Source organism: Pimephales promelas, chromosome 19 (assembly GCF_988280905.1).
Source record: "Pimephales promelas chromosome 19, fPimPro1.hap1.1, whole genome shotgun sequence".
Classification (NCBI taxonomy): domain Eukaryota; kingdom Metazoa; phylum Chordata; class Actinopteri; order Cypriniformes; family Leuciscidae; genus Pimephales; species Pimephales promelas.
Window position 1 is genome coordinate 1936310 of NC_142787.1, and position 19110 is coordinate 1955419.

The following is a 19110-nucleotide window of genomic DNA, read 5'->3' on the forward strand; positions in this document are numbered from 1 at the left end:
ATTTTGACATCGGAACGATACCGATGTGTAAAAAATTTACCAAATCGGCCGATGTTATATCGGCGGCCGATATATCGTGCACCACTACTTATTATAGGCGTACCGTAGTGACTCAGGATAAGTCAAAAACACGGTTTGGAAAATGGATTCATGATGTAGCCTACTCGTTCATTTTGAACATAAGTTACGGACTGCAGCAGCGGATGCAACGGCGTTCTGTTGCGCGAGCGTCCACTCGCAGATATGCGACCACATACAATTTTAACTCGCACATTCTCAAAAAATGACAATTTTGGTCGCAGTCTTGAACCCTGCTCAACTGTGTACTATTGTGTAAACGTTTTATTAACTAAAAATGCGTTAACACGTTCATCTCAAAGGCGAGTTCGTTTAGAACTAGCTACATATAGCAGTTCTGCGGACTCGATCTTCTTATTCATTCCCGTAGCGTCACAGTGCATTTCCCCGTTGAAGCCCGGCGTCCATTGACTTCAGTGGAGCGGCTTTGAACAGGTTTTTCAGTGTGTCGAAACTTAGACAGTCATTGGATAAATGCTGCGATTAAGTCCCGCCCACGGACACTCAGCGTCTCTGGGGTGAGTAAAGGAGTGGGCTGTCCTCCGGGCTTCTGCGTGATGATTGGAGGGTCTGTCGAAAGACTGCATCTCCTTTTAATTGACTTTTAATTGAAGTCACTGACGCTGAAGCTATTCGAGCTCAGTCCCATCGCGGATTTTGCAAGTGTAGTCGTAAGACAAACTGCTGCAACCTTTTTCTCTTTGTGAAATTGCTAGCCAATTTTCATCATACATTTCACACAATTATTCACCACATTCCTTGGGTTATGTCACTGGAAAAGACACCTAGTTGCTACGACAGGGTCACAGAGCATTTTCTGTACCTAACGTATAAATAAATGGACAATTTTTATGACGTAGGCCGAAAACAAGCTTCCCCTCTTTAAAAGACCAGCAGCCGCCACTGGTTTATATCTATTTATCTAACCTAGCCAACTCAAACTAACCCTGTGTAACTTTTGTATTGCAGAACAGTCGAACAGACCCCGAGGAGCTGTTCACTAAACTGGAGCGCATCGGGAAGGGCTCGTTCGGGGAGGTGTTTAAAGGCATCGACCGCCGCTCTCAGAACGTAGTGGCCATCAAAACCATCGACCTCGAGGAAGCAGAAGATGAGATCGAAGACATCCAACAGGAGATCACCGTTCTCAGCCAGTGTGATAGTCCTCATGTCACCAAATACTATGGCTCTTACCTAAAGGTATGGATTGATGTTGTACTGTTTCACACATTAGCTGTAGCACATTGCTAATAGGTTTGTTACAATACCAAAATTTCAGTAGTCGATACCAGAAAAATTTCACGGTTCAACATACCAGTTTTGGCTCCATTGTAAAAACTTTTGGAACCGTATCTGAGAATAAATCATCAAATATGCTAATTATTAATGATGATAATAAAACATCAAATATGTTAATTATTAATTATGATAATAAAATACATTAAAACAGCATGGAGCCTTCAATTTTTTTAAAGTAAAATGAAAACTTATTAAATAAAATGAACATTCATTATACACTAACAGTCGTGATATGACACACTCTGACTCGACTTTTTAAATCAACATATAATACACCCGAAATGTAAAAATTGACAGACTTTCCTGCAACGCTGCAATCCTGAAGATTTAAAGTTCGCATTCTTTTAATTCAGTTAAAGAGGTCACATCATGATTTATCAATATCTATTGGTCACACATATTTACTTCAAGGGATAGTTCACCCAAAAATGAAAATTATCCAATAATTTACCCATAACCCTCAAGCCATCCTAGCTCTATAAGAGTTTCTTCTTTCAGCCAAACACAATCGGAGTTGTCTTAAACAATATCCTGGATCTTCCATGCTTTATAATGGGAGTGAATGGCATCCTAGATTTTGAAGCCCAAAAAAGCACATCCATCCATCATAAAAGTAATACCTACGGAGGTCAGAGGTCATTCATCCACTGGAACTACACTTGCGTATGGCCGTTACCGGAAGCCACTGATATCCACTAGTTTATAAAGTTATAAATATGGATATTTTCTTTTAAAAACGCATGGCTTTGCTTCAGAGGTCCTTTATTAACCCCTGGAGCCGTATGGATTACTTTTTTATGATGGATGGATGTGCTTTTTTGAGCTTCAAAATCTCAGGTATCATTTACTCCCATTATAAAGCTTGGAAGAGCCAGGATAATTTCTTTAATTATGGGAGGAGACATGGGTGGGTGAACTAACCCAACGAATTTGCAAGGCAGTGTTCACCAAGCCTAATACTCGTCAAGACAGATTTTAGGATCATTCAGTGTGTAATTCAGTGCAATACGCCGCTATAAAGCGATTAGTTCAGGATCACATGGTGTCTCTTTGTGTGGCGATTCGGGTGTGTGTAAGACAGCACGAGTAACGCATCTCTTATGTGTCTTATCTTATTTTTTTATTACTATAATAAGAGTAGCCTACTTTATTCAACAATAAAACAGCACATTAATATTTATTTCAGGCCTGTTTAATTACATTCCGCAGAATCGTTCACATCAGCCTTACAATGCAAAGTAAAAATGATCATAATCCACGCCGGGCTCTTTTAGCTCCAGTGCCACGTGGAAATATTTACAGCCGTAAATTACAGAGCTTCAGTTCAGACAGTAATGGGGCACTGGCGATATTTTGATTCACGAGTACCACAGTATTGTTGTAGCGCTGCAGTCAGTGTGTGTAGTGAGTGTGTGTGTGATTTGATGCTACCGCTGACTCATGGCCAAACCCTTTGTGCGATGTCAAAATACCTGTATTTCTGGAGGGAGGCCAGACAGAACGTATGCTATGAATGAATGAGGCATTTAAATAGCGCTTTCATATACTACAGTTCACCCAAAGCGCTTTACAATCATATCAGGGGATCTCTGCTCAATCCACACCAGTGTGAGCATCCACTTGGGTGGTGCGACGACAGCCACAGCACAATGGCATCAGTGCACTCAAACACGCCAGATATAGGTGGAGAGGAGAGTGAATGATAGAGCCAATTCAGTTATTAGGAGGCCATGATTGGCTAGGGCTAATGGAGGGAATGTGGCCAGGACACCGGGCTTACACCCCTACTCTTTTACTTCAAGTGCCATGGGATTTTAATGACCACAGAGAGTCAGGACCTTGGTTTAACGTCTCATTCGAAGGACGGTGCTCTTTGACTGTATAGTGTCTCCGTCACTATAATGGGGCATTAGGACCTACACACAGCACAGGGTGAGCGCCCCCTGCTGGCCTCACTAACATCTCCAGCAGCAACCTGGTTTTCCCAGGAGACTCAACCCTACTCGGCTTCAGTGGGTGACCAGTCTTGGGCTACAGGGTGATATGGATGCTGAATCATATATACACACACCCACGCACAAACACACACACTCATATATAAGTTCAGGCTTAGTTTTGTAGGGATTTACAAACCTGCGCACATATATTCAAACACACATAGCTATAGAATCAGTTTTTAATGCGCATGTGAACGCCATCAGTGTTTATCACAAGTTTGCGTTTAAAGTCTGTTTAGAGACATTCATATACATTTTTATCTTACAGTTACTGTGAATCCGGCCTCTAGTTCATAAACACCAGAAGAGAACAGGCCCCGACTGAGCCTGGGTTCTCTAAAACTGATCGGTCACCTGATGGGTCACCATTGGGTCACCTGATGGTGTTTTAGGACACCTTTGGGTCACATGAGGGAGTTTTAAGACACCATTGGGTCACCTGATGGTGTTTTAGGACACCTTTGGGTCAAATGAGGGAGTTTTAAGACACCATTGGGTCACCTGATGGAGTTTTAGGACACCATTGGGTCGCCTGATGGAGTTTTAGGACACCATTGGGTCGCCTGACGGAGTTTTAGGACACCATTGGGTCGCCTGACGGAGTTTTAGGACACCTTTGGGTCGCCTGATGGAGGTTTAGGACACCATTGGGTCGCCTGACGGAGTTTTAGGACACCATTGGGTCGCCTGACGGAGTTTTAGGACACCTTTGGGTCGCCTGATGGAGGTTTAGGACACCATTGGGTCGCCTGATGGAGGTTTAGGACACCATTTGGTCGCCTGATGGAGGTTTAGGGGGTCACCTGATGGAGGTTTAGGACACCATTGGGTCACCTGATGGAGCTTTAGGACACCATTGGGTCGCCTGATGGAGGTTTAGGACACCATTGGGTCGCCTGATGGAGGTTTAGGGGGTCACCTGATGGAGTTTTAGGACACCATTGGGTCGCCTGATGGAGATTTAGGACACCATTGGGTCGCCTGATGGAGGTTTAGGACACCATTGGGTCGCCTGATGGAGGTTTAGGACACCATTGGGTCGCCTGATGGAGTTTTAGGACACCATTGGGTCGCCTGATGGAGGTTTAGGACACCATTGGGTCGCCTGATGGAGGTTTAGGACACCATTGGGTCGCCTGATGGAGGTTTAGGACACCATTGGGTCGCCTGATGGAGTTTTAGGACACCATTGGGTCGCCTGATGGAGTTTTAGGACACCATTGGGTCACCTGATGGAGGTTTAGGACACCATTGGGTCGCCTGATGGAGTTTTAGGACACCATTGGGTCACCTGATGGAGGTTTAGGACACCATTGGGTCAACTGATGGAGCTTTAGGACACCATTGGGTCGCCTGATGGAGGTTTAGGACACCATTGGGTCGCCTGATGGAGGTTTAGGACACCATTGGGTCGCCTGATGAAGGTTTAGGACACCATTGGGTCGCCTGATGGAGGTTTAGGACACCATTGGGTCGCCTGATGGAGTTTTAGGACACCATTGGGTCGCCTGATGGAGTTTTAGGACACCATTGGGTCACCTGATGGAGTTTTAGGACACCATTGGGTCGCCTGACGGAGTTTTAGGACACCATTGGGTCACCTGATGGAGTTTTAGGACACCATTGGGTCGCCTGATGGAGTTTTAGGACACCATTGGGTCACCTGATGGAGTTTTAGGACACCATTGGGTCGCCTGACGGAGTTTTAGGACACCATTGGGTCGCCTGATGGAGTTTTAGGACACCATTGGGTCACCTGATGGAGTTTTAGGACACCATTGGGTCACCTGATGGAGTTTTAGGACACCATTGGGTCGCCTGATGGAGTTTTAGGACACCATTGGGTCGCCTGATGGAGTTTTAGGACACCATTGGGTCGCCTGATGGAGTTTTAGGACACCTTTGGGCCGCCTGATGGCATTTTTTCGGCTCCATGCCTCTGTTGCCTTTGGCTTGCTCAGTTGGGGATATTCAATCTAATTAACCAATCAGTAATACCTTTGATCAGCTCTACCAAACGTGGATGAAAAAAGTCTATGCTATACATTGTATATAATTTTTCAAATATAAACTTGTTGTCAACAAACTAATAATAGGTTGTTAATTGTTTTTTGTTTTTTTTGTAAATGCCAGAGATTTTTCATATTATAATCACATTACAGTTGCTTTTCTCATTTAAAAAAAAAGATGTTCATCAGATATCATGTCATTTAGATGCTTGCCCAGTGTTTCCTGTATCAACAACTGAACGCCGGTCAAAAAGATTCATGAAACGGCCTCAAACTCGCTTGTGAATCAGACTCAGTCAGTGAATCAGAGCCCTTACTGAGGTCACAAATGATATTTTTCAGTAGTGTCTGATTCAAAATGCACCAAGGACTGTGATATATACCAATATATTATAAACTACGCCCTCAGTCAGAAAAAAAGAGGTTTCCTTCCCCTGAGTTTTTAGCTAATTGTCTGTTGTTTTTCTTTTAGGGTAGTAAACTATGGATCATAATGGAGTATCTGGGAGGGGGTTCGGCTCTGGACCTGGTAAGCCCTTCGCCTTTATCATGGAGTCTCCACAGCTACAGCATACAGCTGATCCTGCCTGTCATGTGCCCTAAACACTCAACCTAGTGTGTGTGTGTGTGTGTGTGTGTGTGTGTGCAGCTGCGAGCCGGACCCTTTGACGAATACCAGATAGCCACCATGCTGAAAGAGATTTTAAAGGGTTTGGACTACCTGCACTGTGAGAAGAAAATCCACAGGGACATAAAAGGTGTGTTCGCAGAATATTTGTGTCTGCTTGGATAAGTGGGTGTGACGACTTTGTTTTTCCACCGTCGTTTGTTTTTCCACTTGTTTGAACTATGCAGGGCGAGGTAGATTCCAGCTGGTTCGTCTGCAATTAACTGCACTGATTGGTGTTGTTCTTCAATTGTTGTTCAGTAGTTTTGTGTATATTTGTGTAAGTAAGGATGTATTCATCTGGGCCTTTGAACAGGGTTTTCCAAATAGGAGTTGATCAAAAGCTAATACATGTTTAAATCAAACGTAAAATTAACATAAACGGATTGGGCTACACAATTATCAAATCAATCTTATCAAATCAAAAGCTGCAATTTTAAAGTAGAATTTACAATTTTCTATGTTAAATACATGATCTTAATGCTGTTTATCATTCATTGACCACTATTAGTATGCCATTCATGGGTTGTGTCTTGGAAACTTGTCATTATTCCATAATGAAGGAAAAAAATAATACTTTTAGAAGTAAAATGTGAGTTTTAAAAATAATATTTTATTCCTCTGGGCTTTGGAACAGGGTTTCCCAAAAGGTAGGTTTCTGGGTTGATGAAAAGCTAATTAAATAAACAAATTGGGCTGCACAATTATTTATATTATATTTGACATTTTTTATTAAAGAGGAATAGCCCCTTGAGATGAGCCATCTCGTTTTCGAGGGGGTCCTCGATTCTAGATTCAAATAAAACAAAAAAACTGACCTTACAGCAGCTTGAATTTAACATAACAAATAGAAAAAAGCCAAAAAACAAAAACAAAAAACAAATACACAAGAAAAACAAACAAAAAAACCAAAAAAACCAAAAAAAATGCTATGCAGTAGTGCTATACAGCTAAATATATAAACCAAAACAAAACAAGACAGTCATTCAACACAAGATGACTCCCAAAAGGTGACACACTCCTCCCTAAACAGAGTAAACCATATCATTTCATTTGTACCAAGACAACATCAAAATACAGACAAAAACTATATATGTACCATGCCAAGAGAAAAAAAAAAAAAAAAAGTTACAGTGAGAAATAAATATAATAAAATAAAATAATGCTAATCAAAAGCAATTGCATGTATTCTGGAGATGTTGAGCTAAATCAGTTGAGCTTTCAATTATACTGAAATGGTGATCATATCTTATCAAATCATGATTATCATTAAATCAAAGGCTGCGGTTTCATCAAAGGAGATGTAAAAATGTTCTATGTTAAAATACATTATCTTAACCCAGTTTATATCATTCATTGACTACTAGAGATGTACCGACTGACTTGACCGGAACCGGACTATTTTCACGTGATCGGCCATGACTGGCCGGTCAGTCTGACATATGCCGGTCAAATGCAATCGGGCGCTGCATGATTAACGTCGCGCAACATCAGTATCACATGCACATTACGTCCGTTTCACCCCTTATTTACACAAGCGTGAGTGGAGCATATTTTTTTCGGCTTGCATGTTAATCAATGAGTGCAATCACACCGGGAGCAGGAGCAGCGCGTGAGCGTCAACAAAGTCTTTTTTGGCAAGTCGTGCCACTTAGCCGCCATCTTGGCAACGCCTCTGGGCAGCTATTTCGAACTAACAAGACCAGGCTCCTATATAAATGAATAAGCAGAGAGTCAGAACTGCACTTTCACTGGTCACTGGGACATAAAAACTGAAACTGATCGGGTGCTCCGATTGATCGGTCGCCGATCACAATCGACCGATAATTGCTTTGGGATGCGTGATCGGCGGTCTCTATAAAGGCCGATCCAGAAAAGCCGATCAGATGACGCAAAACTCGCGAGACAATTTTTTTATGCCCTGGTAAAAATGGCTTCAGCTGTCTGGCAATTGTACAAGGTGTGTGAAAAAGCAATTCACTAGCAATTAGGGATGTCAACGATTAATCGACGATCGATTAATTGTCGATAATACATTTAATCGATAAAACGTATCGATCATCGATTAAGCATGCGCGTGCATATTCATGTGCTGCTCAACCGGGAAACATGTAACCGAGCGCGCCGGAGTTATGTTTGGGACCGTTTTCCACCTTCATCATGACAGTAAGTTGCCGTGTGCATTCGCAGCCTTTTGTTTTGTGCAAATATAAGTTATAGTTTATTTTGTGTACGCCTATTTATATCTGCTTTATCTCATTGGATGTAGGCTATTTGGTTAAGAATTGACGCTAATAAAGCATGATGATCTTTAGCGCGTGCTGCTCAAACGTCGATGTACGACTAATAAGGACTATTTGGACTTTCATATTACATAACATGATAAAGAAAATAATATTGTAATAAAACATTGTGAATTATTTGGGTTGAGTTGCCATGTCGCGTTGTTCCAGGAAAAGCGCGTCCACAACTTGAGTCATTCTGAATGGCACGTAATTAGTTCAAGTTCACGTCATTTTGTGCAGATATAAACTGTAATATTATGTTTATTTTGTATATATCTGATTAATATCAAATAAGATGAGTTAAATAACGTGCTAGCAAAGTGTTCAAAGGTTATGCATACAGCGCGCGCCGCTCAAGCAGAATGCACGACTAATAATAACGATGATTAATATGGGACTGTCATATTACATAACATGAGAACACTATTTTATTAATTCGTTGTGAAATCATTAGGTTTAGTTGCCGTTTTCAGTGCGTTGTCCCAGGAGGAGCACGTCCACAACAGTCACACATTCTGACAAGTGCATCTGAGGCAGTTGGTGACGCGTTATATAGTCGTTTTATTTGATTATTAAATAATTAACTTAATTATCAATCACATCGAAACGTTTTACAATCCCACTAGCCTTTTATTTAGATTAAAAAAACATTCTCATTAAATTGTTAAGGAACATAGCGTTTTGAGCAGCATTGTAGGGCTGTATTCAACCAAAGAAATCCTTAGTCGACCAAAGTCGAGTCCTGCGCAACGATTAGTCGACTAAAAAAAAAGAAAAGAAAAAAAAAAGAAAACGTGATGTTTTGATTAAACATTTTTTAAACAATTGTCATTGAGCATTTATAAAACAACAATGAAAAAACATCACAAATAAATAAAACTATAATAATAATACAATTCTTTGAAAATTAAGTGTTTTTTTTAACTGCAAAAAGTGAAGAGCTCTGTCCTCGGTCTATAGTAACAGTCACAATCGCGCACCTGACCACACCACACGCTGCAAAAAAATATAGCCTAACTGCTATCAGCCACATAATAAAAATTCCCAACAAAAGCTCTCGTTTATACAGGCTTTATATTCTTCTTTACTTTCAAAGCTATGGGTTAACTTTAGTCCTGACGATCAAGGCGTTTTAAACAACACACAAAAAACCCAAATAACTTAAAAACAATCCTAATAATAGGCTGTAGGACCGCGTATAGGTTTATTTTCGTTTTGTTGCATTATTTAGGCTATTTTCAAATGCGTCAAGTGTACAAATAAATACGAAAACATTAAGAAAACACAATCTATTGAGTCAGCATGATATAGCCGTTAAAAGGCTGCTCGCGTCTTTTGCGCGCTCAAGTTCGATTTCAAATGTAGGCGCGCGACTTGCGCGCTCATAATGGAGCAACGCGATCGCCTCCCTCCACAGTCTTGTCGTCTTTGTTTTAAAACGCAGCGAGACAAAAGATTTAGATTTCCTGGACATTTTGTCGACTAAAGCCAAAACAAGCAGCGTTCTAACTGAATGAATACAGCATCCCTTACCGAGCGCGAGCAGCAGCGCAGCCAGCCACAGGTGCGGTTCCCGAGTGTATTATGTGTGTGCGCTAAACTGTGGCGCAGTTACAAAAATAGCCTAAATTAAAGCATTTTAAAGTTGGGGACAAAACATAGGCTAATTATATTTAGAATACAGTAATAAATAACTGCTTATAAATGAATAAATATCAAGGCGTAAATCATTGAAAAATTCTTTCTATTGGTAAAAAAAAAAAATGCAACTGGTCGACCAATAAGAATGTCAGTCGACCAAGACGGCATCGACCGATTAGTCGACTAAACGACTAAAGTTGACAGCCCTACAGCATTGCAGACCCTGTTCTGCTGTTGGCCGTATGCCACTGCAGCGACACATATTGCTGTATTAAGGCTAACGATTAATCGATTAATTGATCGTTAATTTGAACGACGATCGATCATGGGAATTTGTGAAAATTGACATCCCTACTAGCAATCCATCTGCAATGTGTGTACCTGTCTGCTTGTGAAACTGTGCAGCCTCTCTGATCAACCCGTAAAGAATAGAGTCTGTCCGCGACGGAAGCGCACGTCCGAGTAAAGACTGCGCGAGCTACAGAGAACTCTGCATCCACTGATCGCCGTGGCAACGAGCGCTCAGGTTGAGTTCAAAAACTCATAATATGAAGCCATACTGTAGTATAATGTGAGAGAGAAATTAATGTTTTTAAATGTTTAAGTCATTAAATTCATGTTCACGTAAACTTTCCCTCCGCTGTCAGTCATTCTCCATTCAGCATTAAAACAACACAGCGCGTCGCGTTCGGCAACGATGAAAACTCTCTTCAAGATGATTATGTTAATATTATTATACTTGATCTGTAGATTCGTTTCGTGCATCATGAAAAACTCACACACTAAAGCCCTACAATCTGATATTCGCTAGAGCTATCCAAGTTTAGTCGAGCTTCACTCATATTTGTTAAAGAATTATATTTTCACACACAGTTCACATACAAATAAGTCAGCACTAGAAGCGACTCGCCTGTCCAGAAGAAACGGTGCAACCTCGGCGCCCGATTTTAAAAATGTTCAATTCTTTGAGTTCTCTCCACCGTTCCTGATTATTATTTGTTTCTTTGATGAAAAACGACGGTATTCCCACTGAATTAGCAGGATGTAGCCTTCCTCTTCTCTTATTTGGCCAGTATAAAAAAAACTTCTCGGTTAACATAATGTCTTCAACTAGGCCTAAGTGTCAAACCTCTCTGAAATCACACTGTTTCATATTTATCGATTATAACATATTCAATAAACCAAACTCCAGTCTTACTCATCTTACGAATACGAATTATTAACGAAGGAAGTATTTTGACCCCCGCAAAATTAAGAGTTTTAAGAAATAGCAAGTGAAATGGTAAATTCATAGCCTGGTTCAACCAGACTCTAGTTCATTTTATTTCCACATAGAGTCTGGAACCGGTCCATTGAGAAAAGTTTCCTTCCTTGTAGGCGGGTTCACTATTAAAGTTCAAATCTATTGGATCTGCCCAAAGTCACTCACACAATCTGCCATAGCCAATCGCTAACAGGGTGTCGTGAGTGACGTATGTCACGCGCCGAAATGGCTGGAAACAACAAGTCCGAATGATCAGAGGATTCGAGTCAACGAGCGCCGCAGTCAACGAGCGCCGCAGGTTTTGTTAATCTAGGAACAATTATTAATTCGAAATGTATATTTGACACGAAGGACAGTGATATATTCATTCAACGGTGGAAGCTGTGTCTAATCATTACAAATACGCCGCTGTGGTCGTTTCTGATCTGCCGCAAATGCTGTAGCAGCTACAGTGAATGATCAGTCTGTCTCTATCTGCAGATGTGTAATAAACAACAATTTTTCATATTACATCTTATTGTTTCTTAATTACCTTAATTATGGTCTTCAAAGTATGTGTTTGTACATTTTTATGTGGCATTTAGTTTTTTTTTGTAAAACAAATCAACCATTGCCATCTAAAACTGAAAATCAAATATCTTCAAAGTATGGTTTTTCACATTTTTATTTATGACAATTATTTTTAAAAAATCACAACCAAATTTGTATGATTTACATGTAAAACTGACACACCAACCTCCTGCACGAGTACACAAAGGGGTTCAAAATGTTCTATTCATCACAAGAATCAGTAAATTTACAGTTGGGAATATGAGCGACTGACATGACTCCTGAGCGGATCTTCAACCATAGTTTAGCAGCCAGGACTCGGGGCTTCCGAACACCGCGAACACCAGGCTAAACCGCCCGTCCAAAATGTCACGGTCATTGTGCACGAGCTGCCCAGCACAAACTTCCAAACTTTCTGCCTCCTTCACTTGGTCCTCAGTTGTGCAACAAGAGGTGAGACGACAACAATCCGGCTTTAAATTCTGTTTATTCGACAGTTTCTTTACCAACAACGGACCGAATAGCTTTTCTCACGTCTTTCTCCGCTGCCATTACTTAACTGAACTCAAACTGACGCGCTTACATCAACGTCATCTTTCTCAGCCACTCCCTCTATTCGCTGATTGGTCCTACAAAAAATTGATTTCTGGAAACCTAAGGATATGGAGCGATCCCAGACGTAGTTACTGAAGTAAAATGAAATTGAGTAGTGGAGGTGCGGAAGTGCGTTGGAGGGCGCAGCCAGGCTAGTGAATTCAGGCCTGCCTGAAAGTTTTTTCAGCTCTATCCAATTAAATCCCTCACCTTTTCTACTTATATGGTTAAATACATATTTTGCCTGTAATTTAACTAAGGTGTACTAAAATAGGTGTTTCTCATATCGCAAAATAATATTGACATCGTCTGTAAAGTGAAAAATATTGTGATATGAATTTTTGCTCATATCGCCCACCCTTACACTACGCTCACATTATTTATGGTTTAGTTCCTTTATTGTTCACAAGTGGAAATTTGTCTTTGGCTTCACTAAATACCACACATAAGGACACCCGAAAAACACAACAATATACATAAAAAAAGCAATAAAAACAATAACATAACCATGTACGTCTATGCATAGTCTACATGTCCACCCCTACTCATATTCACATCTTCTCAACGTTATATATTGTCAAAATGAACATGTTTCCGTTTAACATGTTAAAATACAATTCATTTATTTTCCAATGATCACGCGCTCATTCATTCAAGATAATGAATGATTCAAGATAATGAATGAATGATAGTGATAAGATGCTAAAAAAGGACTTAAATCTGCACTGGTTCGCGTCTGTGAACAAACAGGTTCGTCGAGTGAGAACAATAGAGACATGAAGGGGGCAGTTCTCCTCACCAGACATGAGGCAATAGACTGCAAATGGGCATTTACAGGGCAATAAAATATCTTATTAGCATCTTAAAAACTCACATGACATGGTCTTAGAAAATGTTTCATAAAATTCATAGTTTTATAGGTAAAATCCAACATCCTCAGAAGGATGAGTAGACTTCTGGCTTCAGGTTCATTGTGTTTCTTAGTTGATGCGACACAGCCACGTAATATTTTATGCATTTAAAAAATATATATTTTATGTTTGAGCTTGTATATCTCCATATTTGAATGCTGAACTCTGAAGTGTTGGCTTTCTAAATATATGTTGGTCATGTGTCTATTTAGAATGACTTCAGTTTTTTTTTAACATGGTTACAGCCGCCAACGTGCTGTTGTCTGAGTCTGGAGAGGTGAAGCTGGCCGACTTCGGTGTGGCAGGACAGCTGACAGACACACAGATCAAAAGGGAGACGTTTGTGGGAACACCGTTCTGGATGGCACCAGAGGTCATCCAACAGTCTGCTTATGACTCAAAGGCAAGTCCCGCTGTGCTTAATCTACTTTAACCAGCTTACACACCTGCAGCAGGCTTATTTATCATCTAAACTCCCTAATTATGATTCCATAATCACACCGTTCGTTAAAGAGGAGGGCCATAATGAGTGTGAGAGCTCAACACGGTGTTGTAATGCAAACCACTAATTATCAAGAAACACTATGAAGCTCAATGCTGTTATTAAAGGATAAACTGTTCACACGTACCCATATATAAACATGCATATCATTTAGGGCTGGGTGATAATTATTGCAATGTAATTTTCCTCGATAAAAGTATTTAATGTACTGAGAATGTATTGTAAAAATCAATAAAAACAAAGTTTGAAAAAAAAAATGTTTTGTTTATGCACCACACAGACCATTTATCCGCTCGACTCAAAGTTAAAACGATAGATTCGTTTACTCTCTGATCAGTCTCGGTCACATGACCACTGAACAGCGAAGCCAGATGAAACCGCGCAGAAAAACACTGTCGCAACGATACAGTCCGAAGGCTTTTCAATCTACAAATCACCATCATTTACCATGGATTCACTTTAGTAACGTTAACTGCATCATGGGATTGTGGCTGTTCATATCGAATTTATTATATTATTAATGTAGACATGTATTAAAGCTATAGCATTTGTCTTTAGGCTATTGTTTTTCGTAACGAATACCATAGAAACTATATTTGACCATAATGGTGAGGTGCAATATGTGTGGTTTTACGTGTGGTTATTATCATGATCTAAATGTATGATTCTATAGATAACCAATGGTTAATTGTAATAAAAGTAGAGTCTTAACTCAAACTGTCAGAATATTTGCATTTTATCTTACGAAAATAACGTTTACAATTTTTACAGATGTTACCGTTTTTGTTAATGAACATAAATTTGCATCTGCATCCAAACTCAAGCTACTGTCAAATGTGCATTTCTAAGACACAAAACGCATATTATCAACATTAATGTTAAATACGCAAATCGATATTAATATTGCGGCCTGCATTGCTAACTGATGAAGTTACGCGTCATTAAAGTCAGACAACACAAACCTGTTTGACCCGTTAGCACGTATGCAAAAACTAAAAAATGAATTTAACTTTTTATTTTTAGGGGTAAAAGACTGAAAAAGGATTTTACATAAGTTTACTTGTGCTTATTTTGATGTTTTATTGTAATTTTGCGAGATGTTTGTCGTGTTGTGACCGTTTAAATTAATTGTTAAATTAAGGAGCAAAAATCTACCTTTAAACTTGTATAAAATAAAATATATGTGATATTATTTATCGTGATCAGTTTTTGGCCCTATCGTCCATCCCTAATATCAATTGACTTGTACGTCTGTAGATTAAAAAATAGAAGAAAGAAATCTCGCAAGCGTGTTTTGTCATATTGTGCTTTAACGTACAATCACAGTGTTTTATTGCACATAAACTTTACTTGCTCCATCAAGCTAATCTGCTATTTTATTCATGCTTTACAGTGTTAATCTTTAAAACAGCATAAGAATGCCAAAAAAAGTGGTTTGTTTAATTTATATATGTAAGGATGATGGCGTTTAAAAAGTCCTTTATTATTATTTGAGATGCTTTCATTATGTTAAAGGACAAATATAAAGCAATGATGTTATGAACTTTAGTGCTGTAGCGGCGCGTCTGACAAAATTACGTCAATGTCACATTTTCGCGTCGACACTTCGTTATTTCGTTTTTGCGTGTTCCCGGCGATAAAGCTTGCCACACACACACATGGGAGACCGAAACATTGCAGAATAGAGGACGAAGACAACTAGAAGTAAATGTGCTTTCCATTAAATGCACACACAGTAAACAAAACCTTAACAAAAAAAGAAAACGTTGCAAACTGGGTGCTGGTGTGGTGAGACGTACAAGCTCGTTCATCCTCGGACGCGGCGCCACGCATGCGGTTTCCAAAAATTGCTGCACACATCCAAGCGAAATGGGGTCTTCCTGGTCTTGCGCACCCATTGCGTCATTTCTCCGATCGCACCACTAACCCCGCCTCTGTGTCCCTCCTCAGCTGATATTAGCATTTAAACATTCTCTATGAAAAAAAAAATGTTAGTAAAAAAAAAAATTAATAAAACGGTTTTGGTGGTAGTAGAGTTATAAAGACGGTGTTCAAATACATAACATTAGACTAAAGTTAGCCAGCTTACCGTATAATGATTCAGTACGCTAGTATTTATTTGAGATGCATTGTTTTTTTATTAATCGAGCAGCAGAAAAATATTCTTTATATTAGTCGTCCAATAGATTAGTCGACTAATCTATAAAATAATCGCCCAACTAATCATTTAGTTAATAATTGTTTACCCCAGCCCTTTAACTCTTTCTTGCTTTATTCTGAAAGTCGTTTAATTGTGTCGGACCTCATAAAGTAGTTTGTTTTGCTCTCAGGCTGATATCTGGTCTCTTGGGATCACTGCCATCGAGCTGGCCAAGGGCGAGCCGCCGAACTCAGACATGCACCCCATGAGAGTCCTCTTCCACATCCCCAAGAACACGCCGCCCACCCTCAACGGAGACTTCTCCAAGATCTTCAAGGAGTTCGTGGACTCCTGTCTCAACAAAGACCCTTCATTTGTAAGCACAGCTAATGCATTGCTTTCTCTTTCAGGAATGATGTACTTAAAACTAGGGTTGTCACAGTATCTTAAAGGGATAGTTCACCCCAAAATGAAAACTCTGTCAGTAATTACTCTCCCTCATGTTGTTCAACCCTGTTAGACTTTTGTTCATCTTCACAACACAAATTAAGATGTTTTTAATGAAATATGAGAGGTGGATCAAAAAACAAACAAAACGACTTCATTCAACAATTAATTTCCTTCTTTGTGGGCCTCGAGTGTGTCCACGCAGTGTAACAGCGCAGAGCTTCTGTGTTGTACGTCACACGCAGGCTCACTATTGGCTGTTACACCAGGTGAACTCACTCGAGGCCCACAGAGAAGGAAATTAATAGTTGAATAAAGTCGTTATTTTTGTTTGTTTTTGTGCACAAAAAGTATTCTCGTCGCTTGATAAACTAAAGGTTGAGCCACTGTAGTCACTCAGACTATTAACTATAGTCAAACTATCCCTTTAACTTTGGTATACCAGCTAAAGTGTCACAATACTAAGTAGTATCAAGTGTTATTTTAGTATTTTTGTGATGCTATTGTAGTTTAGTAATATTTTGAATTTGTTTATTAGTCATTGTTTACACACAGTATTAAGACGCGTTTTGGTCGATCATGTAACACGGGTGTAAACGGCTCTAAAGCGCTTTGAGCTCGTCCACCTCCAGTTGAAAACACACTCGAGCGGATTGCTGTCGTAGTGTAAACGCTCATGTGACCGAATGTGCTCAAACAGACACTAAGACCCCATTTACACCTGGTATTAAAATGCGATCTGTATCCAGATAAGTTATCCGGATAATAAGTACCGATTCCATTTACACCTGGCCACATAAATGTGTTTTTGCAAAACGGATATGAATCCGATCTTAAACTCCCGCGTATGCAGATTTAATGGATTGCACGCCACCAAAAGCAATAGATTTGAGCTGCATTTCGTTGATCATCAGCTAATTTCCAAATCAAAGACATCAATAAAAGAGTGGCAACACCGCTGGTAAGATAATTTCGTTTATTTACTTAAAGATGATTGTGTGTTAAGCGTCTGTGACTTACTTTCACTTTTATTTGCGATGTTTGCACGTTGGCTCGATGAATAGACGCTCAGCTGCTCATCTGCGGTGATGGGTGATGCGTGTCGCAGTAGCGCCGTCATATCTGACTATAACATGACATATAGCCTATATAACAAGCTCACTCGTTTATTTTTTGCATTTTTGGGAGGAGTAAAATATACATATGTGGTTTCAACAACCAGATTGCGTTTACACCTAGTAAAGATCCGGACACAATGCGAGCCAGACTACCTGCAGATGTGGTCAGGCAGATCCGATCGCGATCCGATCACAACGCATTTACACCCTGCATTAACATGCGTTTTTTATTATCCGGATAACTTATCTGGATACAGATCGCATGTTAATACCAGGTGTAAACGGGGTATAAAAGAGCGTCTTCTCTCCGTCTCCTGAATAATGAGTGAACATTATAGAGATCTAGCCAGACGGGGTTTAAACTTTATCAGCTGAAGACACGAGGAAATCAAACACAATGTTCTCTCAGCGTTCCTGATTTCTAACACACACTCGCAGCGTTCGGCTGGTCTCGAGGCTGGAAGAGCAGAAACTCAAGCTGTTGCTCTCGGTTTGATTATCTTTCGTGTTTAAATGTAAATGGTGTGATGTGATCTTTTTTTTTTCCAATAGATTGAAAGATGTGAAAAAAACACACATTTACTCGCCCATAGACCGTCCTCTAGAAGGAAATCAGGACAGAAGTGGTTGAGAGTGGACAAATTAGATTTTATTAGTTGTTTTAGTTTTTATAAATTTAGTTTTATATTTTTTTTAATTCTAGTATCAAGTCAAACTATATGTAAATAAGAAATGTGGCTTTTGCAACTCGCTTGACTAAATCAAAATAGCTTAAATATTCGTTTTTTTATCACCCTACAAGTTCCATTAAACCATATTTATGAAGGAAAAGCTAAACACTTAACTTAAAGGTACAAAAAAGTGCAAACTACAGCTACAGGTTTAATTTTACAATGCAAAAAACATTGCAAAACAGAAAAAGCATACATTGACTTCAACATAATCAGTTATTAATAGTTTTGTTGGTTATTTCTTGTTAATGCGTTATTGCATTATCGTCAAGAGACACAACTAGGCATTATGATTACAAAATCTTTAACAAATGTTTGATTAAAAGATAAAGTCAATTCTCCTAGGCTTGACATCACTTTTGATCTCTTTTTTTTCCAGTTAATATTTATTTAGTTTTGTTAAGTATATTTTTTATGGTTTTGGTTTTGTTGCTGAGCAGAAACACAATCATGTTTCTCTCGGTCTCCTCAAAGTCACGTTGGGTTTTCTCCTCCGTGTAAAGGTCGAGAGACTAACCTATCACTGTTTGACATGTTCGTAGAGTTAGTTTCTTCAGTAAATATATAGGCTATAATCTGTGTGTTTTTAAAGATGGCGTGTTCTGGTGTTTGTTCGAACACTGAGGTCACGGTCAGTTCCTATAGCGCTGGTCTAGGGTAGGAGGGTTAGGGTTAGATTAGTTATTAGCTAAATTAGTTCCTCCCGCCAATAGTTGCAGGAACTGTGAACCGCTTCCTCCGGTGCGAAAGCCGCTAGTGTTTAGTACTGTGCTGTTTTGTGAATACCGTGGCACTGCGAGTATCTTGAGCCGTTGCTGCCAGCATATAAAGGGTGCGACACAAACTTATCCTGATGTGTTTGTAAAGTGATAAAGGAA

At 39.7% G+C, this 19110-nt stretch overlaps 1 protein-coding gene across 1 annotated transcript in view; it reads left to right on the forward strand.

The window, feature by feature from the left end:
* Window positions 1-19110, forward strand: part of stk26 (serine/threonine protein kinase 26) — a 34539-nt gene that overhangs the window by 9162 nt on the left and 6267 nt on the right. Inside the window, exons 2-6 of the mRNA XM_039663672.2 lie at window positions 1048-1278; window positions 5856-5912; window positions 6033-6141; window positions 13540-13697; window positions 16127-16312. Of these exons, the coding sequence (XP_039519606.2) occupies window positions 1048-1278; window positions 5856-5912; window positions 6033-6141; window positions 13540-13697; window positions 16127-16312 (741 nt within the window). The remainder of the gene's footprint in view (window positions 1-1047; window positions 1279-5855; window positions 5913-6032; window positions 6142-13539; window positions 13698-16126; window positions 16313-19110) is intronic.